The sequence below is a fragment of the Bos mutus genome, chromosome 21 (genome assembly GCF_027580195.1).
Source record: "Bos mutus isolate GX-2022 chromosome 21, NWIPB_WYAK_1.1, whole genome shotgun sequence".
In the NCBI taxonomy this organism is placed as follows: Eukaryota; Metazoa; Chordata; class Mammalia; order Artiodactyla; family Bovidae; genus Bos; species Bos mutus.
This window is the reverse complement of record NC_091637.1, coordinates 26,761,910-26,787,550: the sequence shown is the minus strand read 5'-3', so window position 1 is coordinate 26,787,550 and position 25,641 is coordinate 26,761,910. Positions and strand designations below refer to the sequence as shown.

The window sequence follows — 25,641 nt, the reverse complement described above, 5'->3', positions numbered from 1 at the left end:
TCATGAATTCCTCTCTCCATAAAAAGAATTTACTTTTTTCAAATGTCATCTTCTTCAAGTGTGGTGTTCATCCCACACACAATTGGCTTGCGCTAAATGACTGTTTGGTGGTAGGTTGGCCCCAGCCAGGGGTGGAGGTGGGGGAGGATAGCAAGTTCCTCTCTGCTGCCCAGGGCCCCCATGCTCTACAGGTTTCAGATTTGCCCTCACTCCTTCCCTGTGCCTCTTTCCAGAAGTCCTAGCAGGACAGGCCTCATGTCATTCTGCGTGTCCCATGCAACAGTTCTTGGCCCTGTTTCCTCATTAGACAGTGATAGACACCTCCACTTCACGGCCCCATCGTCCTTTCCAGCACTAAACCCCTTACAGTCTTGTAGGATCCCATCTACTCCCTGTTCTGTCGTGGAGTTTCTGGGGTCCTGTTGTCTGCCACAGGCTGGAGGATCAGACCAGGTTAACATAGAATGATTCATGAGGCCAGAACGCAATGCCTGGCATGAGGAGTGCAGGATGGGTGTTCATGTTCTGAGCAGGAGGGAACAACTCAAACGGGAGAAAAGGGCCCTCAGTCAGAGTCCCAGAAAGACTGGTCAGACTTCAAACAGGTATCTGATTCTACTGATGTGAGAATGTGGCTTTTACTACAAATGTTACCAACCTGGCTTCTTGAACTTCCCCAATCAATAGAGATTGACTAGAGGCCAGACAAGGAATTCAGGTGAGGCTTTATTGGGGTTCTTGCTGCAGCAATGGGGAGTGAGAACAAACAACAGTTTCCCTTGCTTGCTCCCTGAGGAAGGGCAAGCTGGTTCCTTAAGCAGTGGAGTGAGAGTAGGTGTGTGTCCAGGGTTGGGCTGGAAGGGTGACTTAGGTGGTTTGCTCACCTCTTCAGTTCAGTTCAGTTCAGTAGCTCAGTCGTGTCCGACTCTTTGCGACCCCATGAAATGCAGCACGCCAGGCCTCCCTGTCCATCACCATCTCCCGGAGTTCACTCAAACTCACATCCATCGAGTCGGTAATGCCATCCAGACATTTCATCCTCTGTCATCCCCTTTTCCTCCTACCCCCAATCCCTCCCAGCATCAGAGTCTTTTCCAATGAGTCAACTCTTCGCATGAGGTGGCCAAAGTACTGGAGTTTCAGCTTTAGCATCATTCCTTCCAAAGAACACTCAGGGCTGATCTCCTTTAGAATGGACTGGTTGGATCTCCTTGCAGTCCAAGGGACTCTCAAGAGTCTTATCCAACACCACAGTTCAAAAGCATCAATTCTTTGGCGCTCAGCTTTCTTTACAGTCCAACTCTTACATCCATACATGACCACTGGAAAAACCATGGTGCTATATGAAGAGGGCAGTATCCTGATTTTGCCCCAGGCTTCTCAAAAGAGGCAGTTGCAATTTTTGGTCTCTTTGTATCTTTTGGGTCCAGAATTTGCCCCAACTGCACATGCATGCGATTATGTTTAGTCCCATACAGTTCCTTTGTATTTTGTTGTTCAAGGAGAGGTGTGTCCAGGTGCAAGGATTGCAGCGAAGGGTCCCTGGTCCCAGCGTATCTCACAAATGCTCATTGGATCAGAGCAGAATCACTGGGTCTGGGAACCAAGAGGGACCAGGGACTGCCATGCCCTTGTTTCCCACTTTCCCAGATTTCTTAATTTTGGAAGCGCTGAGAGTCAAAAGCCACTGCTACTCAAGTGTAGACCCAACCACCTGGGTCTCACCTAAGTGGTTTCAATCATTCTCCTCCCGCCCTCCCCAGACACAGGATGCCCCCACTTGAAAGCCTCCCACATCTCATGAAGTTAAGGCTCCAATCTAAGACACTTGCATCCACTGGGCCCATTAGATGCCCACCATACGGTCCACCACACGCTCATGTGTTCTGTCTTGGGGCCGAGCATGGTCATATCTGCAGTGCTTTCTGCCCTCAGCTGCAGCAGCCCCTGCTCTGCCTCAGTGTCACCCTCCCCAGGAAGCCCTTTCTCACCTGCCCACACAGGCAGAGTGGGGGTCTGAACATGCTGCTGTGTTGAGATTTGGTGGCTTGGCCATTAACCCCCTCCCCTGCCACAAACAACAAGCTCACAGAGGCAGAGCTGTATCTTGTCCCCTCATGTGAAATCCCTGACTTGATCAAGTATCACTATGAGGGCTGAACAAACTTGCAAAGGCTGAGTGAAGGATGAGGTCCCTGTGCAAAAGGAGGACATTCAAAAAGTGTAGTCTCCGTGAGTGGAGAAGGAAATGGCAACCACTCCAGGATTCTTGCCTGGAGAATCCTATGGACAGAGAAGCCTGGTGGGCTGCAGTCCATGGAGTCGCAAAGAGTCAAACATGACTAGTGACTAAATAACAACAACAGAGTCTCCATGGGATGGATCCCAGGTTTCCGCCATCATTTCAGCTGCAGGAAGTTAACTAAGCCAGAAATAGCACATAGCATAGCATCCTTATAATGGATGGGTCAGCTCTGCCTCCTGGATCAGCCAGCTGCCCAGGGGCATGAGTGACTGGCTTACAGGTGCATGGATGCCCTCAGTCCCTCTCCCTTCTGCCCACACCCTGCCTTCATCTTAACACAGCCTCATCCATTCTGCAGCAGAACTCTGCCCCTTCACCAACTCCCAGCCACCTCAGGGAGATTGTGTTCTTACTGAAAACTTCAGAGTCCCTCAGAAAATCCTGGGGCACCATGTGGAGGTTTCTCCAGGAAGGCCCCAGTCCCAGGAGTGTCCCGTCCTCCCCCTACCTTTCACAGAGTCCTCCTGCCCATCATATGCTCACGCCCACCTTCTGTAGAAAATCTGGACACCAGCCCCTGAAGACACCTTCTCCCCTACAAGCAGCTGTCAAAGCACCTTCTCAACAGGGCAAATCTACTCACATCAAGGAAGGCTTGTACCAGCTACACCATCTGTCCTCAATGGTTTTTTCCCTTAATCAATTTTTTGTTGAAGTATAGTTGATTTACAATGTTGTGTTATTTTCTGCTGTACAGCAAAATGATGCAGTTATACATACATATATATTCTTTATATATATATATGTATATATATTCTTTGTTTTTATTTTTTGGCCTCACTCTGTTGCATGTGGGACCTCAGTTTCCAGATCAGGGACTAAACTGGCGCCTCCTGCGGTGGAAGGCAGAGTCTCAACCTCTGGACCACTGGGAAGGTCCCTCTTTCCTTTATGTTTAAATGCACATTACTGGTCATTCTGTCCAAGCCCACAGACAAGCCCAGGCCTCTCCCCTATAGCCCTGTGGGTTTCTAACTAATCTCATGGGGAAGTTTAACCCATTTTCTGGAACATGGTTCACCCTCTTATCTCCCTCCATCCTGTGGTAACAGATAGAAGATTGTTTAATGCCCCATTGCTTCCGTTAACACCCACATCACCAACAGGGATGGTCACGACGCCAATGTGTGTGATGCAGTCCAGGCTGCAGGTACCTTCTCGCAGGGCCTGAGACATGGCTCCTTTCCTTACAGGGTAACCTTCCTCCTGACTACCACATCAGCCTCATAGACATTGGGCTCGTACTGGAGTACCTCATGGGTGGTGCCTACCGCTGCAACTACACGCGCAAGAGCTTCCGGACCCTCTACAACAACCTGTTTGGACCCAAGAGGGTAGAGCTCAGTGGACACACAGTCTTCTGTGGTTCCCGGGGTCACACATGGTTCTTTGCTCACCTCCACAGTAACTCAGCCTGTTCAAACCCAAGCTCATCACTCCATCCCCCCACACATCTTCCAATCCTCCTGCAGTGCCTCTCGGTGTGAAGCATCATTTCTTCCCTCCACACATCGGGCCCACAGCCCAGCACTTGAGCCTTCCCCATCCTTTGTCCACAACTGTCTTCCTCCTGGGATCCTTTGTCTCTGCTTTCTTCCATGCATCCTACCACTGGAACCACCCTGATCCTCCAAAATGAGGAACCTGATGGGGCATTCCTTGCTCACAAACTCCCAAGGCTCCCCAGTGCCTGAGGAATCACTGTCAAGCTCATGATTGAAGCGTCTAAGGCTCTCCCTCATTATCCACACCCTGTTGTGGGTGACCATGTACCACTTTCAGAACAAACTCTACTAATGTGTCAGCCACGTCTCCCCACTTCAAAACCCCATGTGTATCTCATGCCCGGCTCATGTGTGAGACCTCCCATAAAGACCTCCTCTCGCCCCACTCAGAGCCCCATAGCTCTGTGTCTGCGTTTCTGTGGGTGAACTTCTCTGGTTCTCCCTGGGGTGGGGGGTCCCATGTCTGCATGTCTCTCTCCTCACCTGACCTGGACTGACAGAAGCAGAGGAAAGGAAAATAGATTTTAATAGATAAAAGAGTACTTTATATCATTAACTGTGAAGGACAAATGCTTTCCTTAGGTTTGTCCTTCATTATTAATTATACAAAGTACTTTTAAAATTTTATTTTTAATTGGAGGATAATTACTTTATAATATTGTGTTGTACAGTATTAATTGCTTTACAATATTACAATACAATGTTTCTGCCATATATCAACACTAATCCACCAAAGGTATATGTATATGTTCCTTTCCTCTTGAACCTCCCTACCCAAAGTACTACTTAATCTATTATCAATCTACTAGCGATATCAATAATGTACAACTCACAGTATTGTAACTTCAGTTATCTGATTCCACTGAATTTTTTTCCCTCCCTTTTCATTATGCAGCCAAAAGCTCTCAAACTTCTGGGAATGGAAGTAAGTAGGACTTGTTCTAGTGGTTTCATGGTATCATGGAGCCTCTTCATTTTGTATTTAACATAAAATTGATTGAATTTGTTTTCCATGAATAAATCCACTTCACCACACACCAAGATTTACTTGGATGATTTAGTCAGATTATATTCAAAGGTCATAGACATTTTTTTAAAAGATAAAGCCACCCAACTGACTTTTATTAAAATCAAGAATAAATCAGGCTCACCCATTATTGTTGGCATCATTATTCCCTCTGGTTTTTAAAAGTGTTCTGGAAATTTTATGACATGAAAACATAAATAAAGGAAGAATATGTAAAAGGAGGAGGAAATTATTATTGGCAGAAAAATATTTTGTGTCTAGAAAGTCCAGGAAAATCAACAAAGTTTCCTCATAATGGGACAAAAATATGCAGAAATAACCTAACAAGGGAACTTAAGAACAAATCACTAGACATTAAAATACATAAATGAGTAGAAGAAGCACCATAACACAATATTAAGACTGAGTATTGTAAAGATTCTTCTCAAATAAACTCATGAGTTAAGTAGCATTCCAATTTCTGTATGGATTCAGGGTAGAAGGTTTTGATTCTTGTTCACAGTTGACACTGACCTTCAGCATAACTAGAAGGGTTATGAAAGTCAGTGTTGCATAATCCCTTAGTCTCTCAGATTGGTTGTATCACATAGGGTTTATCTGCTGAGTGAAGCCTTGGTGGAACTCTCCCATATAATAGCCTGTCCAGTCTTGCTGTGAGAGGCCCATTTTTCACCACCTTAATAATAACTTTAATAGTAGGAGTTCATCGAGGCTTTCTATTTTCTGGAGTCAGCTTTGGTCAGTTATATTTTCATAGAAAACAATTTACTTCGTCTAGACTTTCAGGTTCACTGGTGTAAATCTTTGTTGTTGTTTAGTCTCTCAGTTGGGTCCTACTCTTTGTGATCCCATGGACTGTAGCCCGCCAGGCTCCTCTGTCCATGAGATTTCCTGGACAAGAATACTGGAGTGGGTTGCCATTTTCTTCTCCAGGGTGTCTTCCTGACCCAGGGATTGAAACCATGTCTCCTGCATTGGCAGGGGAATTCTTTACTACTGAGTCACCTGGGAAGCCCCATAAACCTTTACAGAATATTTTAATTTTTTCAATCTACTCAGTATCTTTAGTTGTGTGCCATTTCTTGTTCCAGTTTTTTTTTTTTTTATATCTTCTCCCTTTCTTCTTAACCATACCTGTCTTTGGATTTCATTGGTATTTTTGCTTAATTCAGCAACTTTCTTTTTTTCTGTTTTATATTTTATTGATATATTTTAATTTGCATTCATTCCTTCCATACACTTTGTATGGGGTTATTGTGTTATTTTTATTGACTCAATTTGAAAGTGTTTGCCCATTTTCAATCTTCCTTGTATTTCAATAAATTCATGAAGAGTATACGTTTTTCTCTGAGCATTGTTTTTCATGGTATCCTACAGGTTTTGGTAAGTAGAACTTTTATTGATATTCATTTCTAAACAGTTTATAATTTCCTCCTTAATCCAAGAGTTATTTATAAGCATATTTTAAGTTGCCTAGATACAGACTTTTGTTATTGTGGTTATCTTAGTCTCATTGATTTCTAGTATTACTCTTTGGGTGTAGACTATATGATTTCCAATATCTAGAACTTGTTGAGATTGAAAATCTCAAAAGAATTGGGGAATAATGCCAGGTGGAATTTTGTTAATGATTCATATGTGTGGAAACAAATGTATTTTCTCAGTTTGTTGGGCACAATTATGTACTTCTCTGCAGGAGACCTGGGCGCGATCCCTGGGTTGGGAAAATCCCCTGGAGAAGGGAAAGACTACCCACTCCAGAATTCTGGCCTGGAGAATTCCCTGGACTGTATAGTCCATGGGGTCACAAAGAGTCAGACAGGACTGAATGACTTTCGCTTTCAGCATGCTGTCAGATCAAATTTAGTAATTTTATTATTCAATTTGCTTCTATATGTACTAATATTTTCAAGTTAATTTCTCACTGAGCTGTGTTTAGAGGCTCTTACTGTGATTTGTGATTGTGGATGGATTCATTTCTTCTTAACTTCCAGTTCATATCTTTTGTTATTTTATTGGGTTGCTTCTCTTTTATTTGTTGCTTTGTGTCTGTTCATGCACTTTAGGGAAATGAACCCTTTGTTGGTTATTTTCTGTCTATAGCAATATTAAAATTATTTTATGAGAAGTTGCATACAATTCATATTTTAATAACATACTATGGAAAGGTAGGATTAATGGGGTTTCTGTTCAGGACCTCCCTGGCAGACTCCAGTGGTTAGGACTGCGCTTCCACTGCAGGGGGCATAGGTTTGATCCCTGGTCAGGGAACTAAGGTCCTGAATGTTTTGTAGTGTAGCAAAAAAAAAAAAAGCTTTCTGTTTTACAATATTTCATTAGTCCTTAGTGGATTTTTATTTGACTTGATATAATCTTGAAAATAAAGCTACGTTTCTTTTTTAATTTCAATATTCCCTAAATGACTGAAACTGCAGTTTTACTGGGACAAATTAGAACAAAAACATTTAAATTCAAGGCAAGATATGATAGTTTCAATAAAAATATCAGAACACCTCATAATGAAGTTATAAAACTTGGTTTAGTCATGAACTACTTGCCACAAGAATTGAAGACTCAGGCTCCACCCCCTTTTCCACCCCATGCCCAGCCTCATGTGAATGTGGGCAAATTATTCAGACTTTAAGCCACAACTTCCTCATCTGACTGACTAGAAGACATTAACAACCCCTCAGGATCTGTGAGAATAAAAGAAGGTCACTGATGAGAAAGCTATTTGCAAAAAAGCAGAGATCCATTTCTGTTATCCTATTGGGTACTGGGTCCTCAGCCTGGAATAGTCTGTTCAGTTCAGTTTAGTCACTCAGTCGTGTCCAACTCTTCGCGATCCCATGGACTGCAGCACACCAGACTTCCCTGTCCGTCACCAACTCCTGGAGGTTACTCAAACTCATGTCCATCAAGTCGGTGATGCCATCCAACCATTTCATCCTCTGTCATTTTCTTCTCCTCCTGCCCTCAATCTTTTCCAGCATCAGGGTCTTTTCAAATGAGTCAGGTGGCCAAAGTTCTGGAGTTTCAGCTTCAGCATCAGTCTTTCCAATGAATATTCAGGACTGATTTCCTTTAAGATTGACTGGTTGGATCTCCTTGCAGACCAAGGGACTCCCAAGAGTCTTCTCCAACACCACAGTTCAAAAGCATCAATTCTTCCACACTCAGCTTTCTTTATAGGTCAACTCTCACATCCACACATGACTACTGGAAAAACCATAGCTTTGACTAGATGAACCTTTGTTGGCAAAGAAATATCTCTGCTTTTTAATAGGCTGTCTAGGTTGGTCATAGCTTTTCTTCCAAGGAGCAAGTGTCTTTTAATTTCATGGCTGCAGTCACCATCGTCAGTGATTTTGGAACCCCCCAAAATAAAGTCTGTCACTGTTTCCATTGTTTCCCCATCTATTTACCATGAAGTGATGGGACCAGATGCCATGATCTTAGTTTTCTGAATGATTACATGCCACATGTATGTTTCACCACCAGTTCTTCCAGTCATGAATGCCTTCCTTTAGGATTCTGCTCTATTATTAGGATGACCCCTCATAATCCCATGGAAATGGAAAGCATTGGCCTTCCATTTATAACACATACATGAGAAGACAAATCTCTTTCAAAATAGAACTCCTGCTTCCTTAAACTATTGGTAGACGTGTGTGCATACTCAGTCGTGTCCGATTCTTTGAGATCACATGGACTGTAGGCCTTCAGGCTCCTCTGTCCATGGGATTCTTCAACCAAGAATACTGGAGTGAGTTGCCATTTCCTCCTCCAGGGGATCTTCCCAATCCAAAGATCAAACCCCTGTCTCCTGCATCTCCTGCATTGGCAGGTGGATTCTTTACCACTGAGCCACCTGGAAAGCCCAAACCATTGGTAGAAAACCAAGATAATTTTCCTCCACCTCCTTCTACATCTTTCCTATTAATCTCTGGTTCAGAGTGTTGGTATTTAAAGACATCCCTCAGGAAATCACTTTTGCGCTTTATCTCTCCCATGGGGTGATTTGGATTGAAGTGTTTTCTTTGTGTTCAGTTTTGCAGCTTCTCTTCAATTTTTAGAGGCTTATGGAAACAAACAAACAAACAAACCTGCCAACCCAGGAGTATAAGCTTCAAACAGTAGTATGCCTTTTCAGCTCATTTGATTTTCAATGGTTTACTTCTCATAATAAACATGTGCACCTTTTCAAAAGAATTCATAAGATGGGTGGACACATAGATGTACTTAAGAAGTCTCTCTGTTCCTGCAGACAGCGAGGTTTCCCTTCTTCCAGTTGGTCCTGAAACCCTTTACTGGCAGGACCACGGTAAGGGTGTTTATCTCCCCTCAGGATGACGAGCCGCCAGCCAAAGGGAAGAAAAAGAAGAAAAAGAAAAAGGAGGAGGAGTTGGACATTGATGTGGACGACCCGGCCGTGAGTCGATTCCAGTACCCCTTCCACGAGCTGATGGTGTGGGCTGTGCTGATGAAACGCCAAAAGATGGCGGTCTTCCTCTGGCAGCGGGGGGAGGAGAGCATGGCCAAGGCCCTGGTGGCATGCAAGCTCTACAAGTCCATGGCCCATGAGTCCTCCGAGAGTGAGCTGGTGGACGACATCTCCCAGGACCTGGACAACAACTCAAAGTGAGTGTCTGGAGGGAATGTAGAGCTCAGGGAGACCTGGTTGTCCTGAGAACCACCCCTTTTCCAGGAAGGGTGGCAAATGTGGTTCTCACTTAAGTATCATCACATTTAAAGCTTATTCATCTCTGCTTTGTCCATTGTGTCAATATATTTCCTTCTGTCTTTCTGAGGCATTTCTGGACTGTCATTGTTTTTGTTGACTGTCTTCTTGTGCAAACTATGGAAATGCAATTTTTCATTAATTAATTTTTATGGGAGTATAATTGCTTCACAATGTCGTGTTACTTTCTGCTTTATAGCAAAGAGAATCAGTTACACTTATACGTGTATCCCCTCTTTTTTGGATTTACTTCCCATTCAGGTCACCATAGAGCACTGAGTAGAGTTCCCTGTGCTGTACAGTAGGTTCTCATTAGTTATCTATTTTATACCTATTTGTGTATATATGTCAATCCCAATCTCCTGATTCATCTCACCCTCCCTTCCTCCTTGGCATCCATACATTTTTTCTCTATATCTGTATCTCTATTTCTACTTTGCAAATGAGATCAACTATACCATTTTTCTAGATTCCACATATATGCATTAATATATGATATTTGTGGAAAAACAATTTTAGACAGTATATCTTTATTGAAATATAGCTGATTTACAATGTTGTGTTAATTTCTGCTGTACAAGAAAGTGTATACATATATATGTGATTCTTTTTTATATTCTTTTCTATTATAGTTTATCATAGGATACTGAATATAGTTCCCTGTGCTATATAGTAGGACCTTGTTATTTATCCATCCTATATAAAAAAGCTTACATCTGCTAACTTCAACTACCCACCCCCTCCCTTCCTCAGTTCCAGTTGGTAATCACTGCTGTGTTCTCTATGTCCATGATTCTTTTTCTGGGAAATACAATTTAAATGCAAAGACAACAAAACTGATTTTCATAAGGCAACACATTCAGAGGAGTACAGCCTTAGTGAATCTATGCCCCTGGACTTGATCTTCCCAAGGACAGTTGGATAGGATGGCTACAGGGGGCTGGAGCTAGGTATTTCCCTACCCTCAGCTCAGTCAGGCTCTGATAAAACATCAATAGGTTGAACTCTGGTTAACTAGTTTTCCCCAGGGCAGGCTTTGTTAGGAAGAACAGAGTGCTATGGGCATAGTTCAGAATGGATCCTCCCCAGGCTGGCAGCATAAGGGGATTCTCCTCCTGTCTTCCCTGTGAGAACTCGGTGGGGCACCTGAAGGTAACACTCATGAAAGCGTGGACACACTTCTTTCTCTAAGCCAGGGCTCCCCAGACTTATTAATCTGCCGACTTGTCCTCATGGGGCCTCTGGAAGTCAGCCTCCGACATGGCTGAGCATGGACCCTGGCCCCTGGCTGTCCCCTTGGGGACGTCCCGGGAGCTCCCTGCTGGGAGAGGACAGGGAGTCACGGACTCTGTGTCCTGTGGCTCCGTGATGTCCCCATGGACACGGCTCTCTAACAAAGTGTGTGGCTGCCATTGCCTCACCCGCTCCCATCTGTATCTCGGCAGAGACTTTGGCCAGCTGGCTGTGGAGCTCCTGGACCAGTCCTACAAGCACGATGAGCAGATCGCCATGAAACTACTGACGTATGAGCTGAAAAACTGGAGCAATTCGACCTGCCTCAAACTGGCTGTGGCAGCCAAACACCGGGACTTCATCGCCCACACCTGCAGCCAGATGCTACTGACGGACATGTGGATGGGGAGGCTGCGGATGAGGAAGAACCCTGGCCTGAAGGTATCTGTGACGTGGCTATGTAGTGTCAAGTGACACCTGTGGGCTCTGACTCTCTGCCTGGCTGAGCTAAACACTTTCTGTGGATTATTTCATCCATGACTCTGAACAACCCCAGGAGGGAGACCCTGTGGCAATCCTTGCCTTACAGATGGAGAACCTGAACCTTTGAGATGAACGGACTCACCTAGGATCCCAGCTGTAAGGTGAAGGGCAGCACCTAAACACGGGTGGTCTAACACCAGAGCCCAATCTGCAGCAAGACTAGCTTGTGGGCATGGAGTCCACTCTAACGAGTTGTGCACCCCTGGCCATCCACTCACCACTAAGGCAGGCACCTGAGCTCTGTGTCTATAGATTGCCTTATGACTCTGAAAGTACTTGCTATCATTTTATTATTATTTTCATTGAAATATAGTTGATTTACAATGTTGTGTTAGTTTCAGGTATACAGCGAAGTGAATCAGTTATATATATATATGTTTCAGGTATACAGCGAAGTGAATCAGTTATATATATATATATATATGTTAGTTTCAGGTATACAGTGAAGTGAATCAGTTTTTTATATATATATATATATATGTTAGTTTCAGGTATACAACAAGTGATTCACTTCATTGTATACCTGAAACTAATATAACTGATTCACTTCGCTGTATACCTGAAACTAACACAACATTGTAAATCAACTATATTTCAATGAAAAATAATAATAAAATGATAGCAAGTACTTTGGCAGCCCACTCCAGTGTTCTTGCCTGGAGAATCCCAGGGACGGGGGAGCCTGGTGGCCTGCCGTCTCTGGGGTCGCAGAGTCGGACACCACTGAAACGACTTAGCAGCAGCAGCAGCATATTCCTTTTTTATGTCCTCTTCCATTATAGGTTTTTGAGCATAGTTCCCTGTAGCTGTAGCTGTAGCTACAGCTGTAGCTCACCAGGTTTCTCTGTCCATAGGATTTCCCAGGCAAGAATATTGGAGCAGGTTGCCATTTCCTTCACCATTGGATTTTCCCAACCCAGGGATAGAACCCACGTTTCCTGTGTTGCAGGCAGATTCTTTACTGATGAGACACCAGAGCAGCCCATGTAATCTCTAGGTTCATTCATGTTGCTGTAAATGGCATTATTTCATTCTTTTTTATGGCTGAATAGTATTCCATTGTATATATGTACTACATCTTCTTTATCCATTTTTTTGTTGATGGATATTTATGTTGCTTCCATGTCCTGGCTATTGTTAATAGTGCTGCAATGAACAAACATTGGGGTGCATGTATCTTTTTGAATTATAGTTTTGTTCAGATATATGGCCAGGAGTGGGCCTGCTGAATCATTTGGCAACTTTATTTTTAGTTTATTGAAGAACCTCTATGCTGAACATATCTATGAACCAGAAACAGACTCACAGACATAGAGAACAGACTTGTGGTTGCCAAGGGGGATGGGCTGGTGGGTGAGGGAAGGATTGGGAGTTTGGAATTAGGAGATGCAAACTAGTTTATATAGTATGTATAAGCAACAAGGTCCCACTGTATAGCTCAGGGGACTATATTCAATATTCTGTAATAAATCATGACGGAAAAGAATATGAAAAAGAATATATGTATAACAGAGTCAATTTGTTGTACAGCAAAAATTAAACCCAATATTGTAAATCAACTATACTTCAATAAAATTAAAAAAAAAAAACCCAACCAAGGTCTGGTCCAGCCTCAGCATGCAGCTGCCAACTGGCAGAAGATAAGAAAGGCAGAGGAGCACCCCAAGTCCACTCTGTGATCAAGTCTGCAGGTCCATATGTTCCAGCTCTTCAACCCATAAACAAACAGGGTACATATGTTCCCTGGCAGTCCAGTGGTTAAGACTTTAGGTTCCCAATGCAGAGGGCACTGGTTCAATCCCCGGTCGGGATCTAAGATCCCACATGCTACCTGGCACAGCTGAAAAAACAAAAAGTAGTTGAATATATATACTAAAAAGTAATTTTTAAACATGCCAGAATTTAAAGAGTGAGATTAAACTGTATTGTCTTCAGCAGCACTGTCCAACAGAAATAAAGCACATATGTGCTTTAAATTTAAACTTTAAATATTCTCATTACAAAAAGATTTTTAATAGCTATAAAAAGTTTTTCAAGTACATTGTAAAAAGTAAAAAAGAAACAGCTGAAGTTAACTTTTAAAACTTATTTGTTTATTTGGCAGCACCGGGTCTTAGCTCAGCATGCAGGATCTTCAGTCTTCACTGAGGCATGTGGGACCTTTCAGTTGCAGCATGTGGAATCTAGTTCCCTGACCAGGGAGAAAACCTGAGCCTCCTGCATTGGGAGCATGGATTTTTAGCCACTGGACCACCTGGGAAGTCCTGAAGTTAATTTTAATAATATGTTGATTTAAACCAGTAGGTACAAAATGTTTTGAAAAGGAAAAATATCATTAATGAGATAGTCTATATTCTTTTTCTGTACTAAGTTGAGATTTGGTGGGTGTTTTGCAATCTCTTCCTTTTTGTTTTTTAATCTAATACTTTTTTTTTTGGATATAATGTCTATCCATAGGTATAAATATTTGTAAGCATCAAATTTCCTTCAAAGCATTTTTAATTTGCAACATAAATATGTAATTATTGTAAAGCCAGGATTTTTTTTTAAATTTAATTCTTTGACTTGTTCATATCATATGCACATATTAAAAAATTAAAACTGTTTATGGGACTTCCCTGGCAGTCCAGTGGTTAAGACTTCACCTTTCAAGTGTGGGTTCAATCCCTGGTTCCATCCCTGGTTAAGGAGCTAAGATTCCACATGCCTCTGGGCCCAAAAACCAAAACATAATACAAAAGCAATATTGTAACACATTCAATAAAGACTTTGAAAATGGTGCACGTCAAAAAAATAAAAATAAAAGTGTTTAAAAATGTGACAAGTCTCTCTGCTAACTCCTGTCCCTCATGTGGCCTATTCCACCCAGTGGCAACCACCGATATTTGTTTCTTGGGTATATTTCCATATGTAAAGCTAATATGAATACTGTCTTTTCTTTTCATGGTGAATTAAATATACTTACTGTTTTTCTTTTTCACAAAGGTTGACATAGTCGTTGTTATGTACCTTTTTTCCACTTCTCTGGGAACTCTTTCTGTATTACGACAGAGAACATTCCTACATTCTTACCTGCTTCCCCTGTTTTCCTTTACAGTGACTGTCACAGCTCAGGCCAGTCTCGAGTGCAAGTCACTCACCCCTGGGGGTGCTACCCTCATGGCCACCATGGCTGCTTTTGGACACACATTGTGCCTCACATGTCTGCTAGGTGAACATTCAGAAGGGGAGCTGTTGGCCCCATGGGGATATGGACTTGTGATCTTGATAGCCTTTCCTTCTGTGGAAGTGTCCCCCCCTGCCATTGTGCAGAGAGTTTTCCCACAATCCCACCAATATGGTGTGTGAACACACACTGGAATTTTTACAATCTAATGGTAAAAAATGAGATCTTTGCATAGTTTCTTTGAATGTCTCCCCCCCCGCCCCCGCCTTTTTTAAAGATGCTATCAGTTTCTTTATTGTTATTTTATTTTTGGCCACGCTGCACGTGGGATCTTAGTTCCCTGACCAGGATCAAACCACTGGACCACCCAAAAAGTCCCTGAATATCTCTTATGAGTGAAAATGAACCCATTTGCTCTAAATACAAATGTCCCTAAGTTTACTGCTTTTGCCCATTTTTTTGCTGGGTTGTTAGAAGTTTCCTTCTGGATGTCTAGGAGATCTTTTCTAATTAGAAAGATTCGTCCTTTGCCTGTGTCAAGAACTGCAAATATATTTCCCATGAGTTGTTTTTTACTGTGGTGGTGATGTGTTTTTGCTGTGCAGAAGTTTGTGATTTAAGTACAAAATCTATTGATCTTTGATTTGATTGTGTTTTGATTCGGGAGCATCATTAGAAAGGCTTTGTCCTCCATTTATGAAAGAATTCTCATGTGATGATTCTTAGTTGTTTAATCGTCTCTCTATGCATCCCCCTCCCCTATTTTCTTTCATGAAATTATTGAGCTAGACAAAGTTATTCTAGTGATTGTGTGAGATATGGATTCAAAGTAATTATTTTATAGATGATCACACAGATTCTCAATACCATGCATTAAATAGTCATCTTTACTCCTCCCATTGGATGTGGTGTTTGTCTCACAAGTAATGACCTTTGTGAATTTGAATCTTTTTCTGGATTCTTCCATTCTGCTCCATTGTTTGGTCTCTTCATATACCTGTACTACACTGTTTTAAGTATTAGTGTTTTATAATATAATTTTTAGTATATGATCGAAATAGCCCCTTTGTGTTGTTCTTAATAATGGATGGCTGAGGAGAAATTTTTTTAAAAAATTAGGACTTAACATTGGAAACAGCTCAGTATTGGAGACACACAGCATAGCACTGATAAAAATGGCAAGAGTGGGACTTCCCTGTAGAATGAGTGGTCCAGTGGTCAAAACTCCACAATTCCAATACAGGGGCTGGGGATTCGATCCCTGGCCAGAGAACTAAAATCCCACATGCTGCCCAGCATGGCTAAAAAATTAAAAAATAAAAACGGAAAAGTGTTTTTAAAAAAAATGACAGAGGTCTCCATCTATAGGTTAGGCGATGCTTTTGCTGTCTAGGCTGAGCCCATGTTAAGTTCTTCTTTCTTATTTTCCCAGAAGAACAGAACCAATTTGTTTATTTTATAGAATCAACACACATGATTGAGAATGAGGACTGGTAAATCAGAATCTGTAATACAGAAATCAGGATTTCTATATTACATTCTTGAGGCAGAATTCCTACTTCTTCAGAAAACCTTTGGTTTTTTTGTTTTTAATGTTTTTTATTATTGTGATAAAAGTCACATAATATAAAACATACTATTTTAGCCTTATCTAACTATACAGCTCAATGGCACTAAGTACATTCACAAATCCTTCTTTCAGGAGTCACATTCATCTTCCAACTCTTGGCCCATATATTCACATTTACATCTAAGTTATTTCTATTTAAAATATTTTGGTCTAATTAATTAATTTTTACTTACTATATTTTACTTTAAAAAATTACCTGCTTTGAAACTCAATATAAGATCTTCACTTTTTAAGTTAGGATTCCACACCATCCTGCTTGCTGTTCATCTTGAACAATGTGTGGTTGTTCACATTTCTCAGTGTCTGCAGTTCTATCCATGTACCAAACCGAATAAGCCACAGACCATCAGAGCAGAGACAGGGCTGCTAGCTTACTGAGGAATGCTGAAGCTCATCATTTAAAATTTTACCTATACTGGGAAAAATTTCACGAGTTCTCATAGCTTAAAAATCCACTTTTCTCATCATACCTAGGTTATCATGGGGATTCTTCTCCCCCCAACCATCTTGTTTTTGGACTTTCGCACCTATGATGACTTCTATCAGACATCCAAGGAAAATGAGGACGGCAAAGAAAAAGAAGAGGAGAATATGGTCAGTGATACCCCCGACCATCAACCCTCATCTTCAAAATGGTTGCTATTTCTCTTGCCGTGAATTTAGACACTGAAGGAATACAGAACATTTGAGGTTGAACATCGTTAATGTATTTATTTGTTTTCCTTATACCTTCATTGGTGAAATGTCTATTCAAATCTTTTACGTCTTTTCTCTTTTTTTAATTTATTTTTTATTGAAGGATAATTGCTTTACAGAATTTTGTTGTTTTCTGTCATTAGCCATTGGAAAAATTCAATTATTAATAAATCACAATAATATGTCAAAGGAAAAAGAATATAGAACATTTTTATAATCCTTGATTTGGGAAGGTGCCTGTCTGTTGATTGTGGGGCTAGGGTCCCGGGAGTTTCCCATCTGGCAGCCTGCTTGCCATGTGCTCTGCTCTGTTTTCAGGATGCGAATGCAGATGCCAGCTCCAGAAAGGGGGACGAAGAGAACGAACACAAAAAGCAACGAAGTGTCCCCATTGGGACCAAGATCTGTGAATTCTACAACGCCCCCATCGTCAAGTTCTGGTTTTACACAGTAAGACCTCCCTTAGCATGTTTTAGATGTGTGAGAATCAAGAATAATGATTCTTCTTCTTCAAAAAAGTCCTCTTAAAAAAATCAATGGATTAAGATGAATTATGCAAATACAAGTGAGACTAAGATCCTCAATTAAATTGTATAACATCCCTAATATGCAGAATCTAAAAAGAAATGATACAAATGACCTTACTTACAAAACAGAAAGAGATCCACAGACTTAAAAAACAGACTTGTGGTTACCAGAGGGGAAGGATCGGGGGAAGGGATAGTTAGGGAGTTTGGGATGGACATATACACACTGCTATATTTAAAATGAATAACCAAAAAAGACCTACCATATAGCACAGGGAAAATTCTGCTCAATTTTACGTGGCAGCCTGGATAGGAGGGGAGTTTGGAGGAGCATGGATACATGTATATGTATGGCCAAGTCCCTTTGATGTTTACCTGAAACTATCACAACATTATTAATCAGCTACACTCCAATGTAAAATAAAAAGTTAAAAAAATCAGTGGATTAAAATGAATTATGCACATGAAGTGGGACTAAGTCAGATCTTCAACTAAAATTGGACCTAGATGGATAATGTTTATATACAGGAATGTGATCATTCTAGACCAAATATACCATTTCATAAAGCCAAATAATCATATTCTATTTCCTTAAGAAGAAGGACTTTTCAAATGTCTTATAGTAATACACACTTAGGAAAATACAGTTCTAGTCCAACAATGAACAAAGATGACTCATGTTGAGACAGCAAGCTCACAAATGCCATTTTTCAGAAGACTGATGGGATCACTCAAAGTGGAGTTGAATCCAAAGCATGAAATCCTGGATTTGAGGAATGAATCAAGGTCTCTGAACTGTGGCCACATACTCTCATCCAGCCCTATCTGTGGCCACTGTCTGGACGACTCTAGGAGGGCACTGTGCCTGGAGCAAGAATGGTCCAGTCTTACACGTGCAGATGGGCAGGAGAAGTGGGGCAAAGAGACTGGAGCAATTTGGAAGGTTCTGAAGGAAACTGGGCTGGTTGTGGGTGGTCCTAGCAGGGGTGGTGGGCACACTGTGCCTCCCGAAATCACTGCAGTCTTCGGGAGGGTCAAGACTACTCATGAAGTCCCAGGTACCAGGGCACAGCCCATCTCAGGCAGATCCTGGCCATTAGTGGTTCCATTAGTGACTGGGTGTGAGCAGGTGATGGAAACTGAGGAGCCAGGTCCGAGGCCATGGACAGGGCGATGGATGTGGGTAGGCAGAAGGTGGAGGCAGAGTTCTGGGGCACAGCACCCCCGGGGCTACATGGGGACCCAGGCCAGTGAGAGCCTGGACACCCAACCTCTTGGTAGCCACACCTGAAGCCACAGCTGTCCATCTGTTCTGGTCAGAACCAGCTGAGGCCCAGGTGGTTCTGAGCCCAGGCCCAGAACCTGAGGTCAAGTGGATAAAGAGGGTGGGGCCAGGAGGATGACAAGCCTTGGGTGTCTCCCCAGGGCCTCTAAATGTAGCCTGCAGATGTAGGAGAGGGGGTCGCATGCTTTTACAGCTCAGGAGACGCAGGTTCAATCCCTGGGCTGGGAAGATCCTCTGGAAAAGGAAATGGCAACCCACTTCAGTATTCTTTTCCTGGAGAATCTCATGGGCAGAGGAGCCTGGAAGGCTAGAGTCCATGGGGTTGTAAAGAGTTGAACATAACTGACGTGACTGAGTACAAGGGGTTCCCAATGCAACTCAACTTTGAGAACTCTTGCTCTAATCCTCCTGCAAAGACTAGAAATGGGATGCTGCCTGTATCCTGGTAAAAAACCAATCAGGAAGGAGCCATCAAAAAAAAAAAAAAAAAAGACTAGGAATCACAAATGATCAATTGCTAGCACACACCTTACCCACACCACCAAAACTTCAGAAGGGGCCTAGACCAGAGGGGTAAGGGCTAAAGCTGAAGATTCTTCATCTTTGGAGTGAATCAACCTCACTCATCTTCAGATCACCTTCCTCAACCTCGTACCTCACTCCTGTATCACTCAACTCTACGTGCCTCAAAGATAGGGACCCTGTTGTGGGTGCAGCACACCACAGACAAATGGATGCTAATTAAGGGGCCTCAGGACCACCCGCTGGGTGTGCTGGGCAGATTCCCCATCGTCACCCTCCCCCTTTTTGAAACTCCCCTGTCCATAAGCAGTAGGAAGATTCAAGAAGGAAATTAGCAATGCAGGGAGGAGTCAGTAACATTTTCCAATTTCCAGGAATGTAGAAGGCATACCAGTATACTACTCAAAGTTTCTCTATTTATCATAATTTTGTGCAACTTCATAATTTCCCCATGAAGCTGATGTGCGTGCATGCGTATGTGTATGACTCTTTGCAACCCTTTGGATGGTAGCCCACCAGGCTCCTCTGTCCATGGGATTTCCTACAGAAGAATACTGGAGTGGGTTGCCATTTCCTCTTCCAGCAGATCTTCCTGACCCAGGGATCAAACATGAGTCTCCTGCATCTCTTGCATTGGCAAGCAGATTCTTTACTGCTGAGCCATAAGGGAAGCCCCATGAAGCTAACAGTAGCAACAAATATACTTTCATTTAGAGAATGGACTTTCAGCGTGCATGTTATGCTAAAGTACAAAATGCCTCCCAACCTGCCTCAAGGTTCTCTGACTGCACCTGTGATGTGAGTGGAAGGTTTCCTCTAATAGAGTCAGTGCACCTAAAAGTGAAAATTTGTTTTAGAAGATGTGTCCCCCTGTAAACAGGGTTTCAGAGCTTTTCCGGGCTGTCGATCTCTGTCTTTCAGATATCCTACCTGGGGTACCTACTGCTGTTCAACTACGTCATCCTGGTGCGGATGGAGCGCTGGCCTTGCCTCCAGGAGTGGATCGTCATCTCCTACATCCTGAGCCTGGCCTTGGAGAAAATTCGCGAGGTGATGCTCTGAAGACCTGTCCCAGCCCCACCCACCAATGACTTCAATTCAGATGTAGATTCTTTATTTATTTATTTGAATTCTTTTTGGCCACAAGGCATGCAGGATTTTAGTTACCCAACAGGGATTGAACTTGTGCCCCCTACAATGGGAATACAGTGTCCTAACTGCTGGATCACCAGAGAAGTCCTCAGATATTGCTTATTATTGCAAAAATGAGTCATGTAAATCCCAAGTGCCCTGGATGTTTTCTTTCTGGGTGTCACAATCCCAAGTTGATTCTGTTCCCTTGCAGATTTATATGCCTTCTGTTTCAAACTGAAACTGAACTTGGAAATCAGAACACAAAGCAGAGTAGATGGTGTTTAGTGATAAAAACAAGTCTGAGGGCCTGTAAAAGCAGCAGGAATTCTGCCAGGTACCTGAGATAAACACCTGACTCCAACTGGGTACAAATTGGGGCTCCATTTTCTGGGAGTTGAACGTAGACAGGGAGATGTAGGAGATGACATTTTTCTTGTAACTTAGGACTTTGAACCACCCTGTCCTAGCTGGGTCTCCCTCCATCTGAGGTGGGGATTCTTGTGCAAGTGGTTTATTAAAGGAGAGCTTTCAGGAGAGAGGGGAGAAGGAGCAGGGTGGTCAGGCCGGAGAGGGGACAGGGCTGAGGGAGGTGTGGCTTCAGTGGAATCTGTCCCTGGCCTCATTGGCAGGGGACTCTGAGTGTATTCAGTACTGTAGAGTCTGTTCCATCTTGACCAAAGGGACCTGAGTTTCATACCCACATGAGTCAGCCAGCGGGGCCTCTGGGTAAGGGCTCCCATTGCCCAAGGGGGCAGGTGGGAGGGAACAGTGGCCCTTGCAGCAGGTGGGGGCTGGGCACCTCCACCCAGAGGAAGCCTCCAGCACCTCTGGGTAGGCTTCCAGCACATCTGCTGCAAACCCAGGAAACAGGGTTTTCAACTAAGTGTTGAAAAAGGACAGACACCAGTTCATGCACGACTCATATCACGGGGACTTGAAACTCATGTATCTGAGAGGGCAGCCTTTGCAGGTGGCAGAAAAAGTGTGGGCCAGGTCCTTTTCTTTCTAATATCACCTACAGGTTTCAGCTCATTATATCAGCTTATAAAGGGAAAGCTTACATCCAAGGAAATGGCAACCCACTCCAGTATTCTTGCCTGGGAAATTCCATGGACAGAGGAGCCTGGCAGGCTACAGTCCATGGGGTTGCAAGGAGTTGGGCACAACTGCACGACTAAATAGCAACAATACACCCAAGAAGAAATGAACTTGAGGTAACACACAGCAGATTTCGTATTCTTTCTCCCACTGATAGAGAAACAGTATTATTTATTTTGCAATATATTTTTTTGTATTGACCCTTTCACTGAACTGAAAAATTATTACTGGCAACTTCTTCCCAGGAGAGCTAATTAGATGCTGTCAGTCTGATGACAGCCCCAAATGAAAAGTGCCAGGTCTAAAATGTTACAACTTCTTTTTTTTTCTGGCTGGGCTTCATTCAAACTCTGCGCATGCTACAACAGGGATTTCCCAAGTGGCCTGCGTGCCATCTCTAGTGCCACTGTGAGCTCACTGAGCACCAGCCCTATGCTAAGACACTGTTCTTTACTGCAAAGAGCCCACTGTCCTTGCCCCCCACCCACAGTTATAGGAAAGAGAGCAGCAGGCATAAGTCAGAGCACATGAGTTTTTAAATTAGTGAATGCCTTCTGAGTTGGCTTATGAATAGCCACCACCCCATTCCACCCCTGGGGTCCCCAGGACCTACCAAGAAACTCCATAACTAAAGGGGCGCCACCTTTAAAGACCCCACCCTGCTGCACACCGCAGCTGCACCTATGTTTGCTTTGTGTGTGCCCCTGCATGCTGCTTGTTAAATATTTTCAGTTTTACTAGAGGAGAGACATCACTTTGCTGACAAAGGTGTGTGTGTGTTAGTCACTCAGTCATGTCCAACTCTTTATGACCCCATGGACTGTAGCCTACCAGGCTCCCCTGTCCATGGAATTCTCCAGGCAAGCATACTAGAGTGGGTTGCCATTCCTTTCTCCAGGGGATCTTCCCAACCGAGGGATTGAACCTGGGTCTCCTGCATTGCAGGCATATTCTTTACCCTTTGGGCCACTAGGAAAGCCTCTGAGAAAGTGTTCTTTTAAGCTGCGGTAACTTTGAAAGGGTAAGATCTCAAGCAGGAGAAAATGAAGCTCAGCTTTCCCCTGACTTCTCATCTCCGAGTTACAAAGGAATCTGGGCTGAGTTACCCATTCTATCCCAGTCCCTCCATCTCCTGTGGGTGGACGCCCCTCTGTGGGACCACATAGGTTTATCTCTGCTCTAGGGTTTTCCTCCTGGACTAACTCTGGAACACGGGCTCACCGGCACATGTCCAGAGAATTGGAAAAGGGGTCAAAAGGCAGCTGCTTTCATTACGACCAGAGGGACATAACTCAGAAGGCATTTCCTGAGAGTTTGTGAAACTAGGAATCCAAAGGAGTCTTGTGGAATTTCCCTTTCTAGATATTTTATCTGCCTAAGAAGATGAGTACTTAGAAATCTCGAGCAGGAAAGGGGACCAGATGCCCTGGAATGCTGCTGTGCTGTGCTTAGGTGCTCAGTCATGTTTGACTCTTTGTGACCCCATGGACTGTAGCCCACCAGGCTCTTCTGTCTGTGGGATTCTCCAGGCAAGAATACTGGAGCGGATTTCCATGCCCTCCTCCAGGGGATCTTCCCAACCCAGGGATCGAACCCAGTTCACCCACATTGCAGGCAGATTCTTTACTGTCTGAGCCACTACGGTTCAGGGGAAGCCCCTGGAATGCTGCTCCAGCCCTCCATACCCAGGATTCTAAGGTGAAGCTTCTAAAACCACTCTCCCTGCTTTTTTTGTTGTTGTTGTTTTTGTCGTTGTTTGGCATTTCTTTTCAGATCCTCATGTCAGAACCGGGTAAACTAAGCCAGAAAATAAAAGTTTGGCTGCAGGAGTATTGGAACATCACAGACCTTGTGGCCATTTCCATGTTCATGATCGGAGCCATCCTTCGCCTCCAGAAGCAGCCTTACATGGGCTACGGCCGTGTGATCTACTGCGTGGACATCATCTTCTGGTACATCCGTGTCCTGGACATCTTTGGTGTCAACAAGTACCTGGGACCCTACGTGATGATGATCGGAAAGATGGTTAGTGCTGATGGCTCATGACGAAATGCAAGCACAGAGGCTGTTGGTTAGGACCTGGGGCCAGGCCTCAGGCATGACTCTGTGATGTTTCATTTGATCTTTCCCCAGCAATTGGTTTCTTACAGGAAATGTTCTTTGCTTTAAGCTCTTCTACATATTGATCACTTAATTAAATCCAGTTGACAAACAAGAGTTAAGGGCCTACTGTATGTATATATATTTCTGTCAATAACCCAGTGGTTAATCTCCTAACATGTTGTAGAAGCCAGAGACAAACAAGTGGGTCCAGTCACTCCCCCACCGCAGCTCCAGACAGTTTTCAGATCACACACTCTAGACTGGAGTAACCTATAACTTGCTCAGTGCTCAGTCCTGGTTGACTGAAATACCATGGACTGTAGCCCACCAGGCTCCTCTGTCTGTGGAATTTTCCAGGCAAGAATACTGGAGTGGGTGGCCATTTCCTTCTCCAGGGTATCTTCTCAACCCAGGGATTGAATCTGCATCTCCTGCATTCCGCATCTCCTGCATTGTAGGCAGATTCTTCATTGAGTGGACACAGGCAATGCAGGTGATGAGGTCAAGACAAATCCATGGTAACATTTATCCAGAAGAGGCTATAAAATATGAAACTAAGAATGAACCATCCTTACATCACTTAAAATAGTCTCAGTGTTAGGACTGGTCCTAAAAGACAGGACATCTTTCAAGCTTAGGAATAACTCTGTATGGCAAGTGGTTTTGAGGGAAGGGACATATAGTCTAGGCAGTCCCAGTCAGGGCTCTCATCTTCAGGGATGTTCAAAATTAAGAATTACACAAAGCCAGTATCCATAGTAACCAGAGCATTACTCACTGTAACGACTCACCATTTGTATAATGAATGAACATTAGTACACACTCTCAACTCACCATCTTGTTATCCCCTTAGACATCTCCTCTTCTTACCGCTGAATTTCTCTTACAAATTCCTGTTTTCCCATAATGGTTCCCTTTCTCTACTTGCAGTTGTAGTTACTAGAGGAATTTGTTTATGGGTAACAAGAGAGGAGGGGCTTCACTGGTGGCTCAGATGGTAGAGAAGCCGCCTGCAATGCTAAAGATCTGAGTTCGATCCCTGTGTGTTGGGAAGATCCTCTGGAGAAGGGAATGGCTACCCATTCAAGTATTCTTGCCTGAAGAATTCCATGGACAGAAAAGGCTGGTGGGGTCCAGTCTGTGGGGTCGCAAACAGTCAGAAATGACTGAGCAACTAACACACACACAAGAGAGGAGAAGAAAGATTGAGAGCAGGAGATGGGAATTGCAATATTCTAGAATAAGGTGTATGTGTTGCATGGAATACAAGAACTAGTAGCCCATGGAGGGGAGGGAGAGGGGGAAAGAAGCTTCCTCCATCCTAATTAAGCACTCATGAAGTCTCTGAGGGGAGCACACAGTAATGAACCAGGTGGACCTGGCCCATTTCCTCTCTCCTCAGATGATTGACATGCTGTATTTCGTGGTCATCATGCTAGTGGTGCTGATGAGTTTTGGAGTAGCCCGTCAAGCCATCTTGCATCCAGACGAGGAGCCTTCTTGGAAACTGGCCCGGAACATCTTCTACATGCCCTACTGGATGATCTACGGGGAGGTGTTTGCAGACCAGATAGACCGTAAGAATAGAATTCATAGTAAGATTCTCTTCCCTGCTTCCCAAGGCAGATGATCAGTTCCAAATTAATGGAAGAGCCTATGTTAATTTGGGAGTAAAGTATTTTTTATTCTGTCATAGGCATTCAATTATTTTATGAAGAAATCAGTGCAGATTATGAAATACAAATTTTTTGAGATGCCAATCTTCTACTCTGAGAACCATTCCCTGGAATTCTGAGACTCACATCCCTTGAGCACATTCTACACATGAATGTGGTCCCAATGCCAACATTCTAATTTTTCTTCAACCTAAATCTCTTTCTGCCCTGAGATAGAGCTTGTGGTGTTATTTCAGCCAAATGAGACAGTGAGCATGAAGGTGACTAGTGCCTTGTGTCATCCCGTTCTTCAGGCTTCACAACTCCTTGTCCATGTAGCTGTGCATCTCCTCCTCACTCCTGAGCTGCTATTTTTGTATTATCAACAGTAATATGGATGTTAGCAGAGGAGATGAGCTGCAATCTTACATGGATTTCTGGGGAATGCAGGCCCCAGCTCTGCCCAAGCTG

The 25,641-nt window shown here is 43.3% G+C and overlaps 1 protein-coding gene across 1 annotated transcript in view; it reads left to right on the top strand.

Annotated features, from left to right (window-relative positions):
* The window catches only part of TRPM1 (transient receptor potential cation channel subfamily M member 1), a 73,477-nt gene that overhangs the window by 31,681 nt on the left and 16,155 nt on the right, over positions 1–25,641 (top strand). The window contains 9 exon segments of the mRNA XM_014478406.2: positions 3,499–3,639; positions 4,706–4,735; positions 9,186–9,478; positions 11,024–11,252; positions 16,625–16,744; positions 17,165–17,296; positions 20,102–20,230; positions 23,186–23,437; positions 24,918–25,092. Of these exon segments, the coding sequence (XP_014333892.2) occupies positions 3,499–3,639; positions 4,706–4,735; positions 9,186–9,478; positions 11,024–11,252; positions 16,625–16,744; positions 17,165–17,296; positions 20,102–20,230; positions 23,186–23,437; positions 24,918–25,092 (1,501 nt within the window).